The following is a 17599-nucleotide window of genomic DNA, read 5'->3' as shown; positions in this document are numbered from 1 at the left end:
AACCGAATTAAATCATATTTAATTATTATTAACGGGATTAATTAAATAATTAATCCGGGATTGCAGGCCGTAACACGGGGTGTTACAATGTGGGTTGCATGTGTTTGCTATGTGTTATGTGTGCATGATACTCCAATTTGGTTGCGATCAAATTGGTTATTCCTGAGCTGCGGTTCAGAAGCTGGCTGCGGTCAGATTTACACTCTCGGGCTGCGGTCCACCGTTTGGTTGCGATCAAACGTTTTACATGAGCTGCGGTTCATATTCCTGGCTGCGGTCAGATGACTACTCTTGGGCTGCGGTCCACTGTTTGGTTGCGATCAAACATTATGATGAGCTGCGGTTCATCGGTCGGTTGCGATCGACCCCTCCGTGTTGCGATACGGGGCAGGGTGCTGCGGGGCCGTGTCAGAGTTATATGCGCTGACCCTCATGTATGGGCATGCGATTGGTCCTATGGCGCCAACAAAGTGTGCTATGTGATGAGATATGGATGGTTTGAGGTTATGATTGTTATGAATGCGTGACCATAGGATACATGCTAGTAAACTGTATAAGCTTGATTATGACTATTGGCCGTGCTTATCTCTATCTGTCGAATCTGTTCCCTACGCTTGTGAATTGTGCATGCTTGATTATGACTGTTGGTTGTGTTTATCCCTATCTGTCGAGTCTATTCCCTGTTTTGAAAGCTAGAGTCTCTCAGGATATATCTTCATGCTTCGAAATGGTTTTTCATATATCTATGTATATATCTATATGTATTATATTTCAACGCGTTGGAGTGGGTTACCAGCATCTCTCGCTGAACAGATATATTTGGCTTTCAGGCACAGAGGAGTAGACACTGGAGCGCGCTAGAATCTTGGAGCGTAGAAGTAGATAGTCTCCCTTTCGGCCTGCGTGCCATGTTTATGCATTCACATTGTTGAGGATATTAGTTAGTTAGCCTGTGCACCTGAGTTCTCTAGCTCAGGTGTGGCATAGCACCATGTACTATTTATATTATGTTTTGGGATTTAATGAGGACTTACCTCTATTATATAAGCTTCAAAAGTTTAAAAATTTCAGGGTCTTACATGAGCGACCCATGATTAGTCAAGGGGAGGATGAGAGAATAAAGAAGCTAAGTGGGTACTTATAGGATTCCCCAGGGGAAGGAAGAATCTAAACGCTTCCGGTGAATCAGGTAAGATAGCAGAAAATCAGGACATTATTCGCGCAATTAAAGAGAGAAGATTTGCTGAATAAGAGGGATGGAAGTTACTACTTTCCCACACCCGAGTTAGAGCACCGGGTATGAGAAAGTGAGGGACTAGTTGATGGGGTGAAGACCCCGGCCCAAGAAGGTTGGCCCAAGAAAAGAGGCTCAGGACGAAAGAAGGCCCAGAATGGGTAGATAGCAGCCTAGAAAGTGAGGGTATGGGTCAATGGTAAGGCCCGATGTAGGCCTGGGCCGAGTCCAGGAGTCGGCCCACGCCCCGGCTAAGAAAGATATTTGGCTTAAGAGCCGTTGGGCAACATTCATGATGGCATTCAAGGGGCTCGGCAGGCGAACCGTTAGAGAAGCCCGAGGAGCCGGTGGCCGACCCAGTAACGGGCATCCAACGGCCCCAAGGAATAATTAGACTTAAAAGCAGTCTTCAATGTACATTAACCTGGAGGAGGAAGAAGCCTGCTATATAAAGGCCCTTCCATCCTTGTAACCGGGGCGAGTCCAGGCCAAGCAAATAAAGAAACACGTTCCGACAACTACTCCTTTTCATTCTATTTTTAGCAGCTTTGTTGAAAGGTGTATCCACCAACTAAGGTTGTGTTGGACCTCCCTGGGCCCAAAAACCCTAAAACCAACAATTATTATTATTATTATTTACAATAATTTTAAATATAAAGTACTAATATTGAGCAACTACTTTTTGCGCATCGCGCATAGAAAATACTAGTTCAATAATAAGAATGAATAAGAAGGCTGATGGGAGGAGATTTTTCTGGCCATCTTCCCTATCTATGCTTAATTTGTAATTTCATACACTTCCTATACATTTTCCTACACGCTCTATACGAAAAAAAAAAAAAAAAAAAAAAAGGATATTGAAGGAATTAACTACATCAAAATGTGCCGAAATATGAAATTATTAAGGGTATTTTCATCATTTTCAAATTAAGATCTGAATTTGAGCATGAATAAAAGGATTTAAGCCCTAAGATCTATCTAAATTCGCATTTATCCTCTTCAAATTAAGGTAGAATGATGATGCAGTCGTTATATCATAGACTGCGGTGCATGTGCACCGCGGTAAAAAACGGAGCCGTTTCTTTAAGTAAAGAAACGGCCCGCCGTTATAGTTAACGGAGTCCGCTTGTTTGGTGTATAAAACACCAACTGACACTACAGTATATCTAAACCGACACTGCAGTTATATCAAAATGATATTGTAGTTATAGTGAAATGAAACTGCAGTGTATATAAAATGAAACTGAATAGTATTTCACATATTTGAGTGTATATTGTACAATGAAGCTGTAATTATATCAAAATGATCATGTAATTGTGTTTTAATGAAACTATAGTGTATATAAAATAAAATTAAATAACATTTTCACATATTTGAATCTATAAACATCGAATGAAACTATAGGTATATCGAAATTAAACTGTAGTTGTGTTGAACTGACACTGCAGTGTATACAAAATGACACTGAAGAACAGGGTTACTTTTTGCAAAAGGGTGCGAAACGGTGGAAAACAAACACTGTTTATTTTCATTTAAAAAAAAAGAAGCGTGGTGCATGATTGATCATGCACCGTGGTGCATGATATAATTTGCCATGATGATGAGAACTGTGAATTGGGATAGATCTTAGGATTTAAATCCTTTTATTTATGCTCAAATTGAAATCTTAAGTTGAAAAGAACAAAAATGCCCTGGGGGCGTTTGGTTCACGGAATCTTGGATTACCCCAGGTAATAGGATTACCTCCTGGAAGTTAATTTGAGATTTTGGAAATGTAAGATTACCTTGTGTGTTTGATTTGGATGGTGTAATATAATATTACCTTGTTTTGTTTAGGGTTATATTTTAGATTATATGGACCAATTTACAATAATGCCCTCAATAATATATATATATATATATATATATATATATATATATATATATATATATATATATATATATATATATATATATATATATATATATATATATATATATAGGATCCGGATCAGGTGAGGACCTAATCTTAGGTGAGGACGTGAGGACTAATCTTGTGCGTTTGTTTTTTTATTTGGATGGCCCAGATTTGAGTTTTTGAGATGACATGGATTGATCTTTTTTGTTAAAGTGGGGTAGTAGTGTCTTTTTCTATTTTTTTTTAAGTGTGAACGCATGTGTAATTCTTGGCCAAATTGGTTTCCTATTTTCTTGGATCATTATCGTTGCAATTTGGAGCCGCGATTTTTTCATCATTGATTGAGTGTTCGCCCATGCAAACTAATCAGTATATTTTTATTTTTTTCGTTCGTTCTTTTGAGTATAATATTGTCTATATTTGGATTGTCGTGTATATGTATAAATGCATGGGTAGTACGATTGTGCATTCGTGTGTGCTGATTGTGCAACCTAGTGTTGTAAGTTGTGCACTATAGGCTAGAGAGTTTTGCATTATAGCGCATAGTTCAGTGCATCGTTGGACATTGGGGTGTCCACTGTATGATTTTTTGGCGGGGTTTGAATGCACAACAATAAAGTTATCGATGCACGACACTCAGTATAGGAATGCACAACATTTTGTATAGGAATGCACATCTTTTAATAAGACTGATTTATCCTAAATTTATATATTTTAATATTTTAAAGGGATTTGTTTTCTTAATCCGTGTGATTTGTTCCTTTTAATCTCAGTCATACATCATTCTGATTTAATGGTCTAGATTAGTCCTCACGTCCTCACCTAAGATTAGGTCCTCACCTGATCTGGACCCTATATATATATATATATATATATATATATATATATATATATATATATATATATATTGATATGAGCATTTTACACTCATATTTTAGGTACATTTTATAATATTTTCGTATTAATTATTTCATATTATTTAACAATTAGTTATTTTTAGAGTTTAACAATTTATGAGCTAAATATAATACTAAATAAATATATAATATATTATAATATATATTTTAGGTACATTTTATAATATTTTCGTATTAATTATTTCATATTATTTAACAATTAGTTATTTTTAGAGTTTAACAATTTATGAGCTAAATATAATACTAAATAAATATATAATATATTATAATATATATGTATATACTACTACTACTACTACTACTACTACTACTATTACTATTGCTACTGCTACTGCTACTGCTACTGCTACTGCTACTGCTACTACTGCTACTACTCCTACTACTGCTGCTACTGCTACTACTGCTACTACTGCTGCTACTACTGCTACTACTGCTAATAATAATAATAATAATAATAATATATAATACTACTACTGCTACTACTGCTACTACTGCTACTACTGCTACTGCTACTGCTGCTACTACTACTACTACTACTACTACTAATAATAATAATAATAATAATATATAATATATAAAGAATATATAGAATACTTACTGCTATATATTACGTACTATAAATATATAAATATAATATAAATCTATAAATAAAACATTATATTGTGTTTTCTAATTCCTACATACAGGTGCATGCAGTCATAGCAACGTCCTATTTCGACGGCACTATGTACAAGAATTGAGGAGGAATTTATCATGCGACTAAAAGAATGGAAAATGAGTGGTAGAGATTCATTTGAGTTTATTTTAAGAATAGTATAAATAGTAGAAGTTTTTCTATTGTAAATCGTTCATTCTTCCCTCCTCTATAGTATTCATTGAAGTTTTTATCAATGTCCATTTGTGGCTAATTTCTAGTTGGTTTAGTGAATTGAAGCCCCGGAGTTCATAACGCTGTAAGGTTATTTATTTAACTTTATTATATATATGTTTTTATGCATTTTGAGTATTAAATATTCTTCTAAATTATTTGAATAGTTGTATCATTTAATTGCTAGGGAGGCCTACTAGTTATTTATTTGATATAATTATTTGCTATATTAGATAATGTTGTGCTATAAATTATTCTAATATTCAGTAGCAACTGAGGTTAATTATTGACGGCTTAGTGATAATTGGTCTCGGGTAGAATATTTTCCTAAATTAAATGCAACCGCTTGTGCTTGTGTTATTTAGTTTGTCGGTTTTCCTAGTTCCTATTGCTGCTACTAAATTAAATCTATAGCGCTTGTCTTAGATTATTTAGTAGTTAGGGGTAATTAAACCGCTTGTGCTTTATTTACCTACAACTAAGGGAAAACAGAAATGAAATAATTTCACGACAAATATTCAATTGCATATTAATTACTTTATTAATCAATGATCAGTGTTGAATGCCGGTGGTGGATCTTTACTAACCAAGGTCTCCTATTATAAGTGTTTTCAATATATTATTTTCATTGCTTTATTCGTTCAATTAAATTTCTTGTTTATTTAAATTCTCTTTTATTTTATCTTTATTCTCGATATATTCCAAACCCCCCTACCTTTAATTTGAGCACAAAAGTTAAACTAGTTACTCCTCGTGGGATCGATCCTTACTCCCGCTACTACGTTTGTAAGGTTTTAATTTGGAAGCCTACGACAGCTCACCAAATTTTGGCGCCATTGCCGGGGAGCTTTTCTAGCTTATTTTGTGTTTATTTAATTATTTATTTGTTCATCTGTTTTTCTCGTTAATTTGTCCCATAAAAATTTAAAAAAAAAAACATTTTCTTTCGTTACCTTTACATAATTGCTGCAATATATTTTCTTTTTGTTTATGCCTATAACTCGATCTGCTAATCAAAAAATCTTGCCGTACGATCCAGAAATTGAAAGAACTGTACGCAGGTGGAAGAAACAAGCTTTGAGGAAATTGGAGTTTAGTGATCTGGCTACCGACCCTCAACCCTCCAACAATTCTGATTCAGAAGGGGAACCCATGGCTCAAAATCCGACTTTAAAAGAGCTTGGAGCTCCAAATTTGGATCAGCAACCTTTATGCATCACTTTTCCCGCTCTAGATGCCAATGTACAATTCGAACTGAAATCTGGATTAATTCATCTTTTGCCTTCTTTTCATGGACTTGCAGGTGAAGATCCTCACAAGCACTTAAAGGAATTCCATGTGGTGTGTTCAAGTATGAAACCCACTGTGGTTACTGAAGAACAAATCAAGTTAAGAGCCTTTCCCTTTTCTTTGAAAGATTCAGCGAAGGATTGGCTATACTATCTACCTTCTGGGAGCATCACCACATGGAACAACTTGAAGACAATGTTCCTTGAAAAATATTTCCCAGCTTCAAGGGCGGCCAACATTAGAAAGGAAATATGTGGTATACGGCAAAACAATGGAGAGTCATTATTATTATTATTATTATTATTTTTTTGTTGTTGTTGTTGTTGTTGTTATTGTTGTTGTTGTTGTTGTTGTTGTTGTTGTTGTTGTTATTTTTTTATCAGAAGGAGGGGGATACCCAAAGAACACTCAGAAAACTAAATTCATCGCATGGCATTCTGGCATGCCTGTCGCAAGAAGGTTCCTCCAAGTTGATCCTGTCTCACTAAGTCTTCAATTTCCACTGGTGGCACCGTGATGATTTTTAGCCCCAGTTCGTGAGAGGTCGCCAAGTTAGCCAAAGCATCTGCCACCTTGTTTTGCTCTCTGTGAACGTGAGCAAATCTGACCTCCAGAATACGTGTTGCTTCCTGCGCGCAACGGCGAAGGATGTTGTGGCATGGGCTATGACCATCCATCGCTCTACCCATATGCTCAATAATCCTTTTGGATTCACATTCCACTTCTACATGCCTGGCGCCGTGTTCCTTCGCCATATGTAAGCCTTACAAAAGCCCCCAAGCCTCCGCCTCTTCTGCTGAGCAACGGCCGATCTTATGTGTAAAACCCCCCTACCACACCCCTCGCGAATCTCTTAGGACGCCTCCACAACCTGCTAAGGAGCCTCCTTTGCTACTCCCATCCACATTTAACTTGAGCCATCCACAAGCCGGGCGCAGCCATCCTACCCGAACTGCCTCTGTCGTTGTTCCCACTTTAGCCGGTGACCACTGCTTGGCGAACGCAAGCTTAACCTCCTCATCATAGCGCGTCAACCAATCCCGCTTCTGCCCCGGTGACAGTCCTTTTGCGTTGAACACCTCGTCATTTCGGCATCGCCAGAGCCACCATAGCCTCACTGCGAAACGTTCCGGCCAATCATCATCATAGCCATGTTTGGCATCGCCCCTAAGGTTTTCGTCAAACCAGTCCTCCCACGTCAGGTTTCTGAGCCCAGCTTTTATACTCCCGTGCATGGAGTTTTCCCACACATCCCTTGCCGCCGGGCACCGTCGAAACAAATGCTCCAGATTTTCCACATTACCTGCACAGCAAAAACACATAGCATTAGTTGTTAGTTTCCTCCTGGTTCTCTTGGCATTTGTAAGTATTTTTCCATGTTTAACCAGCCAGACAAACAAGCCGATTCTCGTCGAAACGCGGAGCTTCCAGATAGTATCCCAGTCAAAAGGTAGGCTGCTTTGGTTGTGTTTCAGGATCATGGCGTACACCGACTTTATAGAAAAGCTTCCGTTGGCTTCCAAAGCCCAGCCTGTGCCATCCTCTATCCCGTCCTCAGCTAGGACAAAGCTTGCTAGTCTCTCCTTCATTTCCATTGGTAAAACATTGTCTAAAGCTTCCCACTTCCATCTGCGACTTGTATCCCAATAGTCCCTCACGTTTGCGTAAAGGTCAGGGAGACCGAGAGGTGCTCGCATGCATTCATATAGCGGCTCCGGGGCCATCCATTTGTCCATCCAAAACCTGGTAGAATTCCCATCGTGAACATTCCGCTTAATCCCTCTGTCTACATAAGTCTGAGCGTCTAGAATCCCTCGCCATGCGTTCGATATCGCTCGTCTACTTGATGTTCCAGTTTGGATCGCTCCCCCTTTGAAGTACTTTGTAGTCAAAGTTCGAGCCCAAAGCCTAGCCGGTTCTTTCCTCATCCGCCACCCCAGTTTGGCAAAGTAAGCTTGGTTCATTTCATGCATGCGCTTGACTCCCAGTCCCCGCTGATCCTTCGGCGAGGTCACGAGGTCCCAGCGTGCTAAGCTCATCTTATTTGTCGTACCGCTACCCCCCATATAAATCTTCACGTTCGCTTCTCGATCTCCGCGCAAACACTCTTTGGTAAGGCGACCGTTTGCATAGTATACGCTGGCATGGCGTTCAAAACTGATCTGGCTAAGACGACCCTCCCCGCCATGGAAAGTGTTTTCGACTTCCACCCTTCTAGCCGCCCTGATATCCTGGAAAGTAGGTCCGCATAAGTATTATGAGTTATTCGCCCATGGATAGCCGGTACCCCCAGGTACTTTCCGAGGTCGTTAGTAAGACCAATGTTGAGACGACCCGCTATGCCCTCTGCCAGGCTCTGCTCCGTGTTTTTGGAGAACAGGACCTGCGACTTGCTAAGGCTAATCTTTTGACCGGATGCTTTGCAAAATCTGTCCAGGCACTCCTGGATCACCGCTACCTGGTCCATGGAAGCTTCCGTGAAAAGCACCATGTCATCTGCAAAACAGAGATGAGTTAGTACTGGGCCAGTTGGCGCTAATTTAATGCCTTTCCACCTGTTGTTTCCCACTGCAGATTCGATGAGCTGGCTAAGTCTCTCCATACAGAGAACAAAAATGGCCGGGGACATGGCATCGCCTTGCCTAATACCCCTCTCTGGGCAAAACGGCTCAAGCCTTTCTCCGTTCCAAATTATAGAAAGCGTGGGCGTGCGGATGCAAGTCATGATAAGAGACTTCCACTGCGTACCGAAGCCAACAAAGTCAAGGGTTTCCTGGATGAAATCCCAGGAGAGCCGATCATAGGCTTTTTCCAGGTCAAGTTTGATAGCCATGTAGCCCCGTGATCCTCTCTTCTGTCGCATGGAGTGGATGACTTCCTGAAAAATTAACACGTTGTCAGTAATTTGTCGTCCCGGGACGAAAGAACTCTGATAGGGTCCCACGATCTTAGGGAAGATCAACTTCAGCCTGTTGGTAATGGTCTTGGTGATCAGCTTGTAGCTAACGTTGCACAGGCTAATCGGCCGGAATTGTTTAATAGTCTCAGGAGCCCTAACTTTCGGAATGAGGGCGATAAGTGTTTCGTTGATGCCTTCCGGAAGGTTCCCCGATATAACCGCTTCCTTTATCATGGTATATAAACTGGTTCCAGTAACATCCCACGTGTTCTGATAGAAACCAGCTTGGAACCCATTAGGCCCTGGTGCTTTGAATGGCTTCATGTCTTTTAGAGCCATGTGGACTTCTTCTTCTGAGATCGGTCTGTTGAAACAAAGCCAATCAATATCCCGGAGAGCGGGGAAGGATGTGCCAAGGGTGTCGGTGTTGGGCGCGCTGACTTCCTTCCTGAAAAGTTGAACATAAAAAGAATGTATATGGTTACGAAGACCATTCTCGTTAGTCAACCAGACCCCATTGTCATCTCGAAGAGTTGTGATGGCGCTTCGGGACTTGCACACCGCCGCAGCCGCATGATAAAAAGCGGTGTTCCTGTCCCCGGATCGTATCCAATCCTCCCTAGGCCGCTGGTACCAGAATATTTCCTCCTGATGCATAACGGACTCCAAGTCCTCTCTTAGCTTTGTTTCGAGCTTAACAAGCCCCTTGTGATGCTTTGAAGATAGGGCTCGTTGAATGCCATTTATTCTGGACAACAAGACCTTCTTGCGTTTGAAAATGTTACCAAAATCCGATTTGTTCCAGTCCCCAAGCTTGGCAGCCAAAATTTGAGTATTCTCTGTGATTCCCGAAGCCGGGTTCCAAGCACGCTGCACCACCTCCCGAAAGCTTTCGTGAGTTAGCCAAGCCGCCTGGAAAATAAAAGGGGTTGCCTGTTGCGTATGCCAGTTGCCCTCAGTCTGGACCAACAGAGGCGCATGATCTGACCCTACGCGGGCCAGGTGGGCAACACGAGCTTCTTGAAATCTGGTGCACCACTTCGTGTTGCCGAGAGCCCGATCCAATCGGGCACCCTTGGCGGTCACACTTGCCCCATCCTTAACCCAAGTCAAGCTGGGCCCCGAAAAACCCAAATCGATGAGTCCCTCTTCCTGCACCCAATTAACAAAATCAGAATCAGAATTACGAAAAGAGCAGGAGGAGGTATAGTTACGAGTTTCATCGCCATGGAGCACAGAATTAAAATCTCCGGCCACAAGCCAGGGCCCCGAAATGTTTCGGACTAACTGTTTCAGATCCCGCCAAAGCCTGCGGCGCAGGTTGTGGACCGGGCTCCCGTACACTGATGCAAGGGTCCATGGTGGATGATCACGGTCCCTTACCTGCATTAAAATGAACTGGGGGTGAGTAAAGAGAATCGCAAGTTGCACCGGGTCCTTCCAAAAGACCCAGATTCCCCCGCTAAAGCCTACAGCCTCCACTCGAACCCAGTCCGACTACCCCAACTGTTTGCAAACGGGGTCGGCCTTCACACCTGACACTTTTGGTTCAAAAAGGGTCAAAATGCAAGGCTTGTGAATCTTGATGAAGGTTTTGAGGGTACGGAGGAACTGCTTGCCTCCCGCCCCTTGGCAGTTCTAGAAGACACAATTCATAAAAACAGAACAGAAGAAAACAGCGGAAACCAAACGCAAGAGAAGCCAACACAACAAAAACAAAACAAAACGAAGGAACACTCATGCGTCTCCCCACCCTCGCACGCGCCATCCTGTCCCAGATCGGCTTCCAGATCCATAACAATATCCCCCTCGTCGTCGATGTGGTCCGGAGGATCGCTGTGGTGTTCACTTGTGGGGTGCCAAACGGGCGATGAGACATCCCCAATTATTGTTATTGTTATTGTTATTATTATTGTTATTATTGTTGTTATTGTTATTATTATTGTTATTATTGTTATTATTGTTATTATTGTTATTATTATTATTATTATTATTATTATTATTATTATTATTATTATTATTATTATTATTATATAAGAATTAGTTAACAAGGGCAAAGTTGAAATAATTCAAGGTAATCTAAGATTATCTAAAAAAAATGAGGGTAATCACATTACCGCCACATCAGCTTTCAAGTAATATAACATTACTTGGTAATCTCATAACTTGAACCAAACAAGGTAATATAACATTACCAGACTCAAATGACCTAGGTAATCTAAAATGAACTGAACCAAACGCCTCTTTAAAATTTTTAGATTTCGACATGTTTTAAATGAAAGGGTGACCGACGTGATGAATTTTTATACTAAAATAATAGTAGTGGATAAAAATTGGTACTAAAATAATAACTGTGAATGAAAATTTATAGGAGTTAAACATGATGTGAACCAAAATCATTATTTTACTTATACTCGGACCAAAATTGATATTTGTTCATTTCGAATTCTACCCCACTATATATGTAGCAAGGAGTAACAAAATATCAGTTCAAGGGGCCCACTTTCATCCATCGATCGTCTCTCCAAAGTCCAAAGTCCAAAGTGAGCTTCACTCTCCCATCCAAATCCGTTAAAATACTTTGGGTGTTTGGCATATTCCTTTTCTCCACTCCCCAATCTGTTTCCCCAAATCTGTTTCCCCCGATCTGTTATCACATTTGCCTCCGGATTTTTCCACGAAGTTTTGACTTGCTTCAACAATGGATCTTCTTGGAGCTCTGCACTCCAATTGTACCGGAAACATAAGATTTATGCTGTTGAGAAGCTCGATTCTTGAGAAGCCCATTCTTTCTGGTAACATCAAGAGCACAACCTTGGCTCCTTGTTCATCATTCCGGGTCGACCATTTGGGAGGTTTTGATATCAATTTGCCGAAAGGTGGTGCCTTTTCTTCGTCTGGGTTCTCGAAATCGTTTGTGGTCAGAGCTGCGGGGAAGAAAAATTCAGGGAATTCTAACTCAAACTCCTCTTCACAAGGTAATGCTTGATTCTTCTTGCCTATCTTTTGGATTTTTTTTATAAATTCTTTGGAGAGTTCTTGTGAAATTGTGAACTTCTTTTTTGCCTGGGAAATTAGTTCTCCGTATAATTTAGTTTGAAACTTATTCTATGTTTTAGGAACTTCAATTGAATGATTTAACTTTTTTTTTTTTTTTTTTTTTTTTTATGGATAAGTTATCATGTATTCTTGGGGAAAATCATCTCATTTTGCATTTGCGAAACAGTCCATTGTGTAACTCCAGGAACATATAACCTTGCAAAGTTATAAATAGTGTTATTGAATGTGATAATGAGCTTGTATTTTGTCTTGGATGAGCAAAAATTTCTCATTGTCTTCTGGTCATGAACTGCTACTTACACTGTTGTCAAAACTTTAGCACCTAATAAGTGGAGGAAGCTTGATTACTTACAAAAAGTAATTTATGATTAAATCGAGAAAAACTACTATAGTCTTTGACTAAATTAGGTATTAATTCAAAAAATGTACTATTAATTATGGATAAATTGTTTAATTGTTACTTATAAGAGAAAGTGTAGTACTTATGACGAAAAATGTGATACTTTTAAATCAAAATATAATATTAAGAGTTAGAAGAGTGAAGATTATGATAAAAATTATAATACTTATTAAAAATCCGACCCGTCTGACCAATGATCCGTGAGACAGTCTCATAGGAGAATATGCTGCACCTAAAAAGTAATTTATAAAAATTTTATAACTTTATAATAATAATATTATTATTATAATAATTGTCAAATCCGGGTTGGGATTTTTGGCCCAACCCGGTCAAGCACGAGTTGGCGGGCTAAACGGGCCAGCCCGCTAGCTCGTTTTGTATTAATTAAATAAATAATTATTTATATATTACTTTTAAAATTTTTAATTAATCATATATACTAAGACTCGAACCCTAAACCTATTAGTGAAAATTTTGAGTCTTTACCAACTAAACATAATGAACTTATTGAACAAATGTGATGTGTGCTTATATATAATATATGTTTAGATAATTAAATTTTAATTTATGTTTATATAATTAGATTTTAATTTATAATGTAATTATAATTTATTTAATTTACATTTAACACTAATATAATTTATATGTAATATTTTTATTTTATAATTATAATATTATTAAGTTATAAAGTTTAAATGTTTTTTTATAAATTTATATAGTTAACGTAATAAATAAACTTTATATTTACTATATAAATATATTAATATTTATATAAAGTTACAATTAATCATATTAATTAATACTTGTAATAAACATAATATGTCTAAGTTATATATACATAATAATACAAATATATTCACAAAATGTCATTAGTATAGTTGGTTTCTATATTGTTAAAGTAATTAAAAGGTTTGGAGTTTGATTCTTGTAGTAAACATTAATTTTAAACATTAAATCAAACTTCAAATACATAAAATATATTTAAATAAATTTGGGATAGGGTGGAAAGTGGGTTGGGCCCATTTTGACGGCGTTCTACCCAATTGGGTAAAACCATCAAAGTTGAGAATCTAATTAAGCACAAAAGGCATTTTTTTCTCATAAGTAACTATTCAACCCTAAATATTACATTTTGATTTAAAAGTATGGTCGCACCAATAGTTATGCTATGGAACTGTGTTCACCATGCGCATGGTGAACATGGGATAGATCCATAATTTCTAAGCTGTAGATTCATAATTTCTATATTGTAGATTCATAACATCTATACTGTAGATTCATAATTTCTATACTGTAAATTCATAATTTTTATACTGTAGATTCATAATTTCTGTACTGTAGATTCATAATATCTGAACTGCGAAGACGAAATAATGCGATTGCGAAGAGAGAAACGTCGTTAACAACAAATGAAAAACAAAATTATGAATCTACAGCATAGAAATTATGGATTTACCCCTGTGTTCACCATGCGCATAGTGAACACGTTTCCACAACATAATTTGCGCGGTCTCACTGGAGACTCACTCTTTAGGTGCATTGTTGATACAGACTATATGGGACTCTATTTGAAGCTACTCAAGTTTAGAGTCCAGAGCATCAATATTGTTCCTAATACTTACTACAGTTATAAAAAATGTATTTTATAGTTTTAAGAATCCACTACTCCGCTCTATGTTGTGCTATATACCCGTCAAATTCTATTCTCGTATTCCTCAGTGTTTGTGCTCTCTAAAAAGTAATGTGTTACAGATTTCCATCGTTTAAACTAGCCTCTCACGAAGTACAATGCTCTTAAAATGAAGGGAAAGGTGATAACTCGTTTGAAGAAAGTAATCCTATTTCTGAAGGAAACATTGAAAATAATGGTGGCCAGGAATCCCATCATAAACCTTTGGACTGGAGAGAGTTCAGAGCTTCTCTTTATATTCGGGAGCAGGTATTATCTCCTTTCTTATGATGTTTACTTGAATGTTTATGAATTGTCACTTCACCAAACTAAGCCTTCAATAAAAGAGAGTTTTAGGTGTCACTTTTTATTAGATTTAATAAGTATCCCTGCTCCATTCACATGCTAAAATTATATATCATACTCAAGGTTTATCTCCTTGTCAATGTGTTAGTGTGCGATGATAATTCATGAACATCATCTCTTGGCCTTTTTGACTTATTGCATATTTGGCGCTACTTATTTTGGAGCTTATCTGCTACTAAAAGCAGAAGTTAGGGCAAACAAAAATAGAAAGGGCTTTTAGGGGTAAATTACAAAATAAAATAAATAAGTAAATAAAGGCCTCTTTTTCAAGAAGCTCCAACTTGAAGCTTCTTTTAAAAAGCCTCTTTTTTCAGAAAGCAATAAGTTGTGATAAACAATCTCTATTTTTGACATTAGGGAATGATTATCCTCAACAGTTAATGAAATATATAGTGTTATATATATATATATATATATATATATATATATATATATATATATACATATACATACATATGTATATATATATATATACATATACATACATATGTATATATATATATACATATACATACATATGTACATATATATACATATACATACATATAGATACATATATATACATATATATATATATATATATATATATATATATATATATATATATATATATATATATATATATATATATATAGGGCCAGGTTCCTTTGGACAGTGCTTCCCGTGCGGCTATGCGGTTATTCACCATTAGGTACGCATAAAATGCACTACTAAGTGTTCGGAAATGCACCATTAGGTGCAGTGTGGTGCATTGGTGCATTTCATTGTGGTGCATGTTCGAACACTGTGTAGTGCATTTTTGCATACCTAATGATGAATCTGCACTGGCCGCACGGGAAGCACTGTCCGCATTTGAACCAGTATCTATATATATATTTCTTTTATTCTTTGAACTGGTTGTTGCTAAGATGCACTTGTTTAGAATTTTCAAGGAAAGTGGCTTGAGTATTAGTAGAGTTGAATGGAGAAATAGAATTTGTATAGCCAAATCCAACTATATTAGGATTAAGTTTTAGTTGAGCATTGGCTTGTGATAGACTTGATTATTGACAGATAGGCCAGTTTGTAACTTTATGGAGTATTTACTGAGAAGTATGATGAAGTATGATGCTCACATATAGTGTGATAACTCCCCTCGTTACTATCAAGAATCTAAGAATGTCAATTGAATAATTCTGTGCAATGTGTTTTTCTGTTTTAAGTGTTCATCTGATTTTTACAAGAAAAATTCACTTCTGATCCCCCTACCATAATGTCAATCTCAAAATTAGTATTTAAAATTTACTGATTGCATACCTCTGATTTTGTGGCAGTATCAGATTCCATTGTTCCATTTAGATTTTGGGGTCAAGTCTAATAACTCTAAAAACTGTTCTGTAAACTAATAACTTTATCTTGTTATTTTACTTCTCAAAAACAAAAACAAAAACAAAACAAACAAACAAAAAACTGATATAATTGGGGACCAAAAGTGAACATATCTCAAATTTTACAGTGGAAGAATATGAAATTTGTAAGTTAAGTTTATGATGCTCAAATTACAGCTCATTTCACTTAATTCTTCCAAAAATTTCTAATTCCAGGCTGCAATCGCCGTCTCTGACCCTCACAAGCATGATGGCACAGCCTTTGGCTTTAAACCTCTTCCTCCAAAGTGGGCTCACCCAATCGCAGCCCCTGAGAATGGTTGTCTCCTTGTTGCCACTGAAAAGCTCGATGGAGTTCGCACCTTTGAGAGAACTGTGGTTCTTCTCCTCAAATCTGGAACCAGTCATCCTCAAGAGGGGCCTTTTGGAGTTGTCATAAACCGCCCACTGGGGAAAAAGATGAAACACATGAAACCCAGCAATCTTGACTTGGCGACAACCTTCGCCGAGTGTCCCTTGCATTTTGGTGGACCCCTTGAGGCAAGTATGTTCTTGTTAAGAGCAGAAGGAAAGTTTGACACTCACAGGTTCGAAGAGGTGATTCCAGGCGTGTCCTTTGGTGCTCGTAACACTTTGGAAGAGGCATCAGCGTTAGTAAAGAAAGGGGTACTGAAACCTCAAGATTTTAAATTCTTTTTTGGGTATGCAGGGTGGCAGCTAGACCAATTGATGGAAGAGATTGAATCTGATTATTGGTATGTCGCGGCGTGTAGTGCAAATTTGATTCTTGGGGCATCACAGATAGCTCCACCGGAGAACTTGTGGAAAGAGATTTTGCAGCTAATGGGCGGCCGTTACTCAGAAGTAAGTCGCAAGCCCAAGCAAGACATTTGATTCCCCGCGCCCATGGTTTAGAGCTGTTAGTGTTTAATCATGAAGAAGTTTGTTTGCAGTCCAATGTACATAAGGTTCACATATATTTCTAAATAATAATAGCCTTATAGTAATAGTGGCTCCATGTTTTTGGTTTCCAGAGTATGATTGTCTTTAATGTTTTTGTTTGTTAAGTACTTGGCATCACTAGTGCTGGTTTGAACCAGATCTGTCTGTATGTAATGTAGAAGTAAATAGAACAAGATTTGCTTCAATGAAAGGTTACTAATTGCTACTATTACCATCCAGGGTGAATAATTTTCATTTTAAATGTTTCTTCTAACTAGCTTGGTTGGCGTAAGTGGTTGTGCACTCTTGTCCCTTAAAAGAGGTCGGGAGTTTGAACCTCCCCTCGTATGGAAAAATCAATCTGACCAACACTTTGCCTCCTAATTTGATCGGTCCGGTCTGAATGGGGATTAGTCTGAGTATGGTACGGACTTAAAATGTGTCTCCTGCTCAGGACACCTCATGGTCGACAAAAAAAAAAAAGTTTCTTCTTCCCCGACTCACCCCAGGCCGACAGAGCATGTGAGAGGATGTAAATTACGGTAACTCAGTGGCTCAGTAGATATAGCCAACTGTCAGTGCACACAAGGAATTTGTCCACTTTGGGCATAATTTTCACACTGCCACTGTTGAGTTTCGAACCTTGATCTCTTTTCTCAAATACTGTCTATGAACCATTTTAAATGTTT

General features: G+C 38.0%; 1 protein-coding gene across 1 annotated transcript; it reads left to right on the top strand.

Moving 5' to 3' along the window:
* Positions 1 to 11616: 11616 nt before the first annotated feature.
* On the top strand, positions 11617 to 17142 carry LOC109148842. The gene is made up of 3 exons (XM_019296592.1): positions 11617 to 12084; positions 14372 to 14505; positions 16185 to 17142. The coding sequence occupies exons 1-3, from the start codon at positions 11808 to 11810 to the stop codon at positions 16860 to 16862; spliced, it is 1089 nt and encodes a 362-aa protein (XP_019152137.1). The 5' UTR covers positions 11617 to 11807; the 3' UTR covers positions 16863 to 17142.
* The last annotated feature ends 457 nt before the right edge of the window (positions 17143 to 17599 follow it).

Source organism: Ipomoea nil, unplaced genomic scaffold (genome assembly GCF_001879475.1).
Source record: "Ipomoea nil cultivar Tokyo-kokei standard unplaced genomic scaffold, Asagao_1.1 scaffold2144, whole genome shotgun sequence".
Classification (NCBI taxonomy): Eukaryota; Viridiplantae; Streptophyta; class Magnoliopsida; order Solanales; family Convolvulaceae; genus Ipomoea; species Ipomoea nil.
Note: the sequence above shows the minus strand (reverse complement) of the source record. Positions and strands in the feature narration are given on the sequence as shown.

Excerpts from the sequence above, each read along its gene's own strand:
- LOC109148842 (XM_019296592.1), top strand. The coding sequence starts at position 11,808 with ATGGATCTTCTTGGAGCTCTGCACTCCAATTGTACCGGAAACATAAGA. Across the intron at positions 12,085-14,371 it reads CTCAAACTCCTCTTCACAAG|GGAAAGGTGATAACTCGTTT; the intron begins GTAATGCTTGAT and ends CTTAAAATGAAG. Across the intron at positions 14,506-16,184 it reads CTCTTTATATTCGGGAGCAG|GCTGCAATCGCCGTCTCTGA; the intron begins GTATTATCTCCT and ends TTCTAATTCCAG.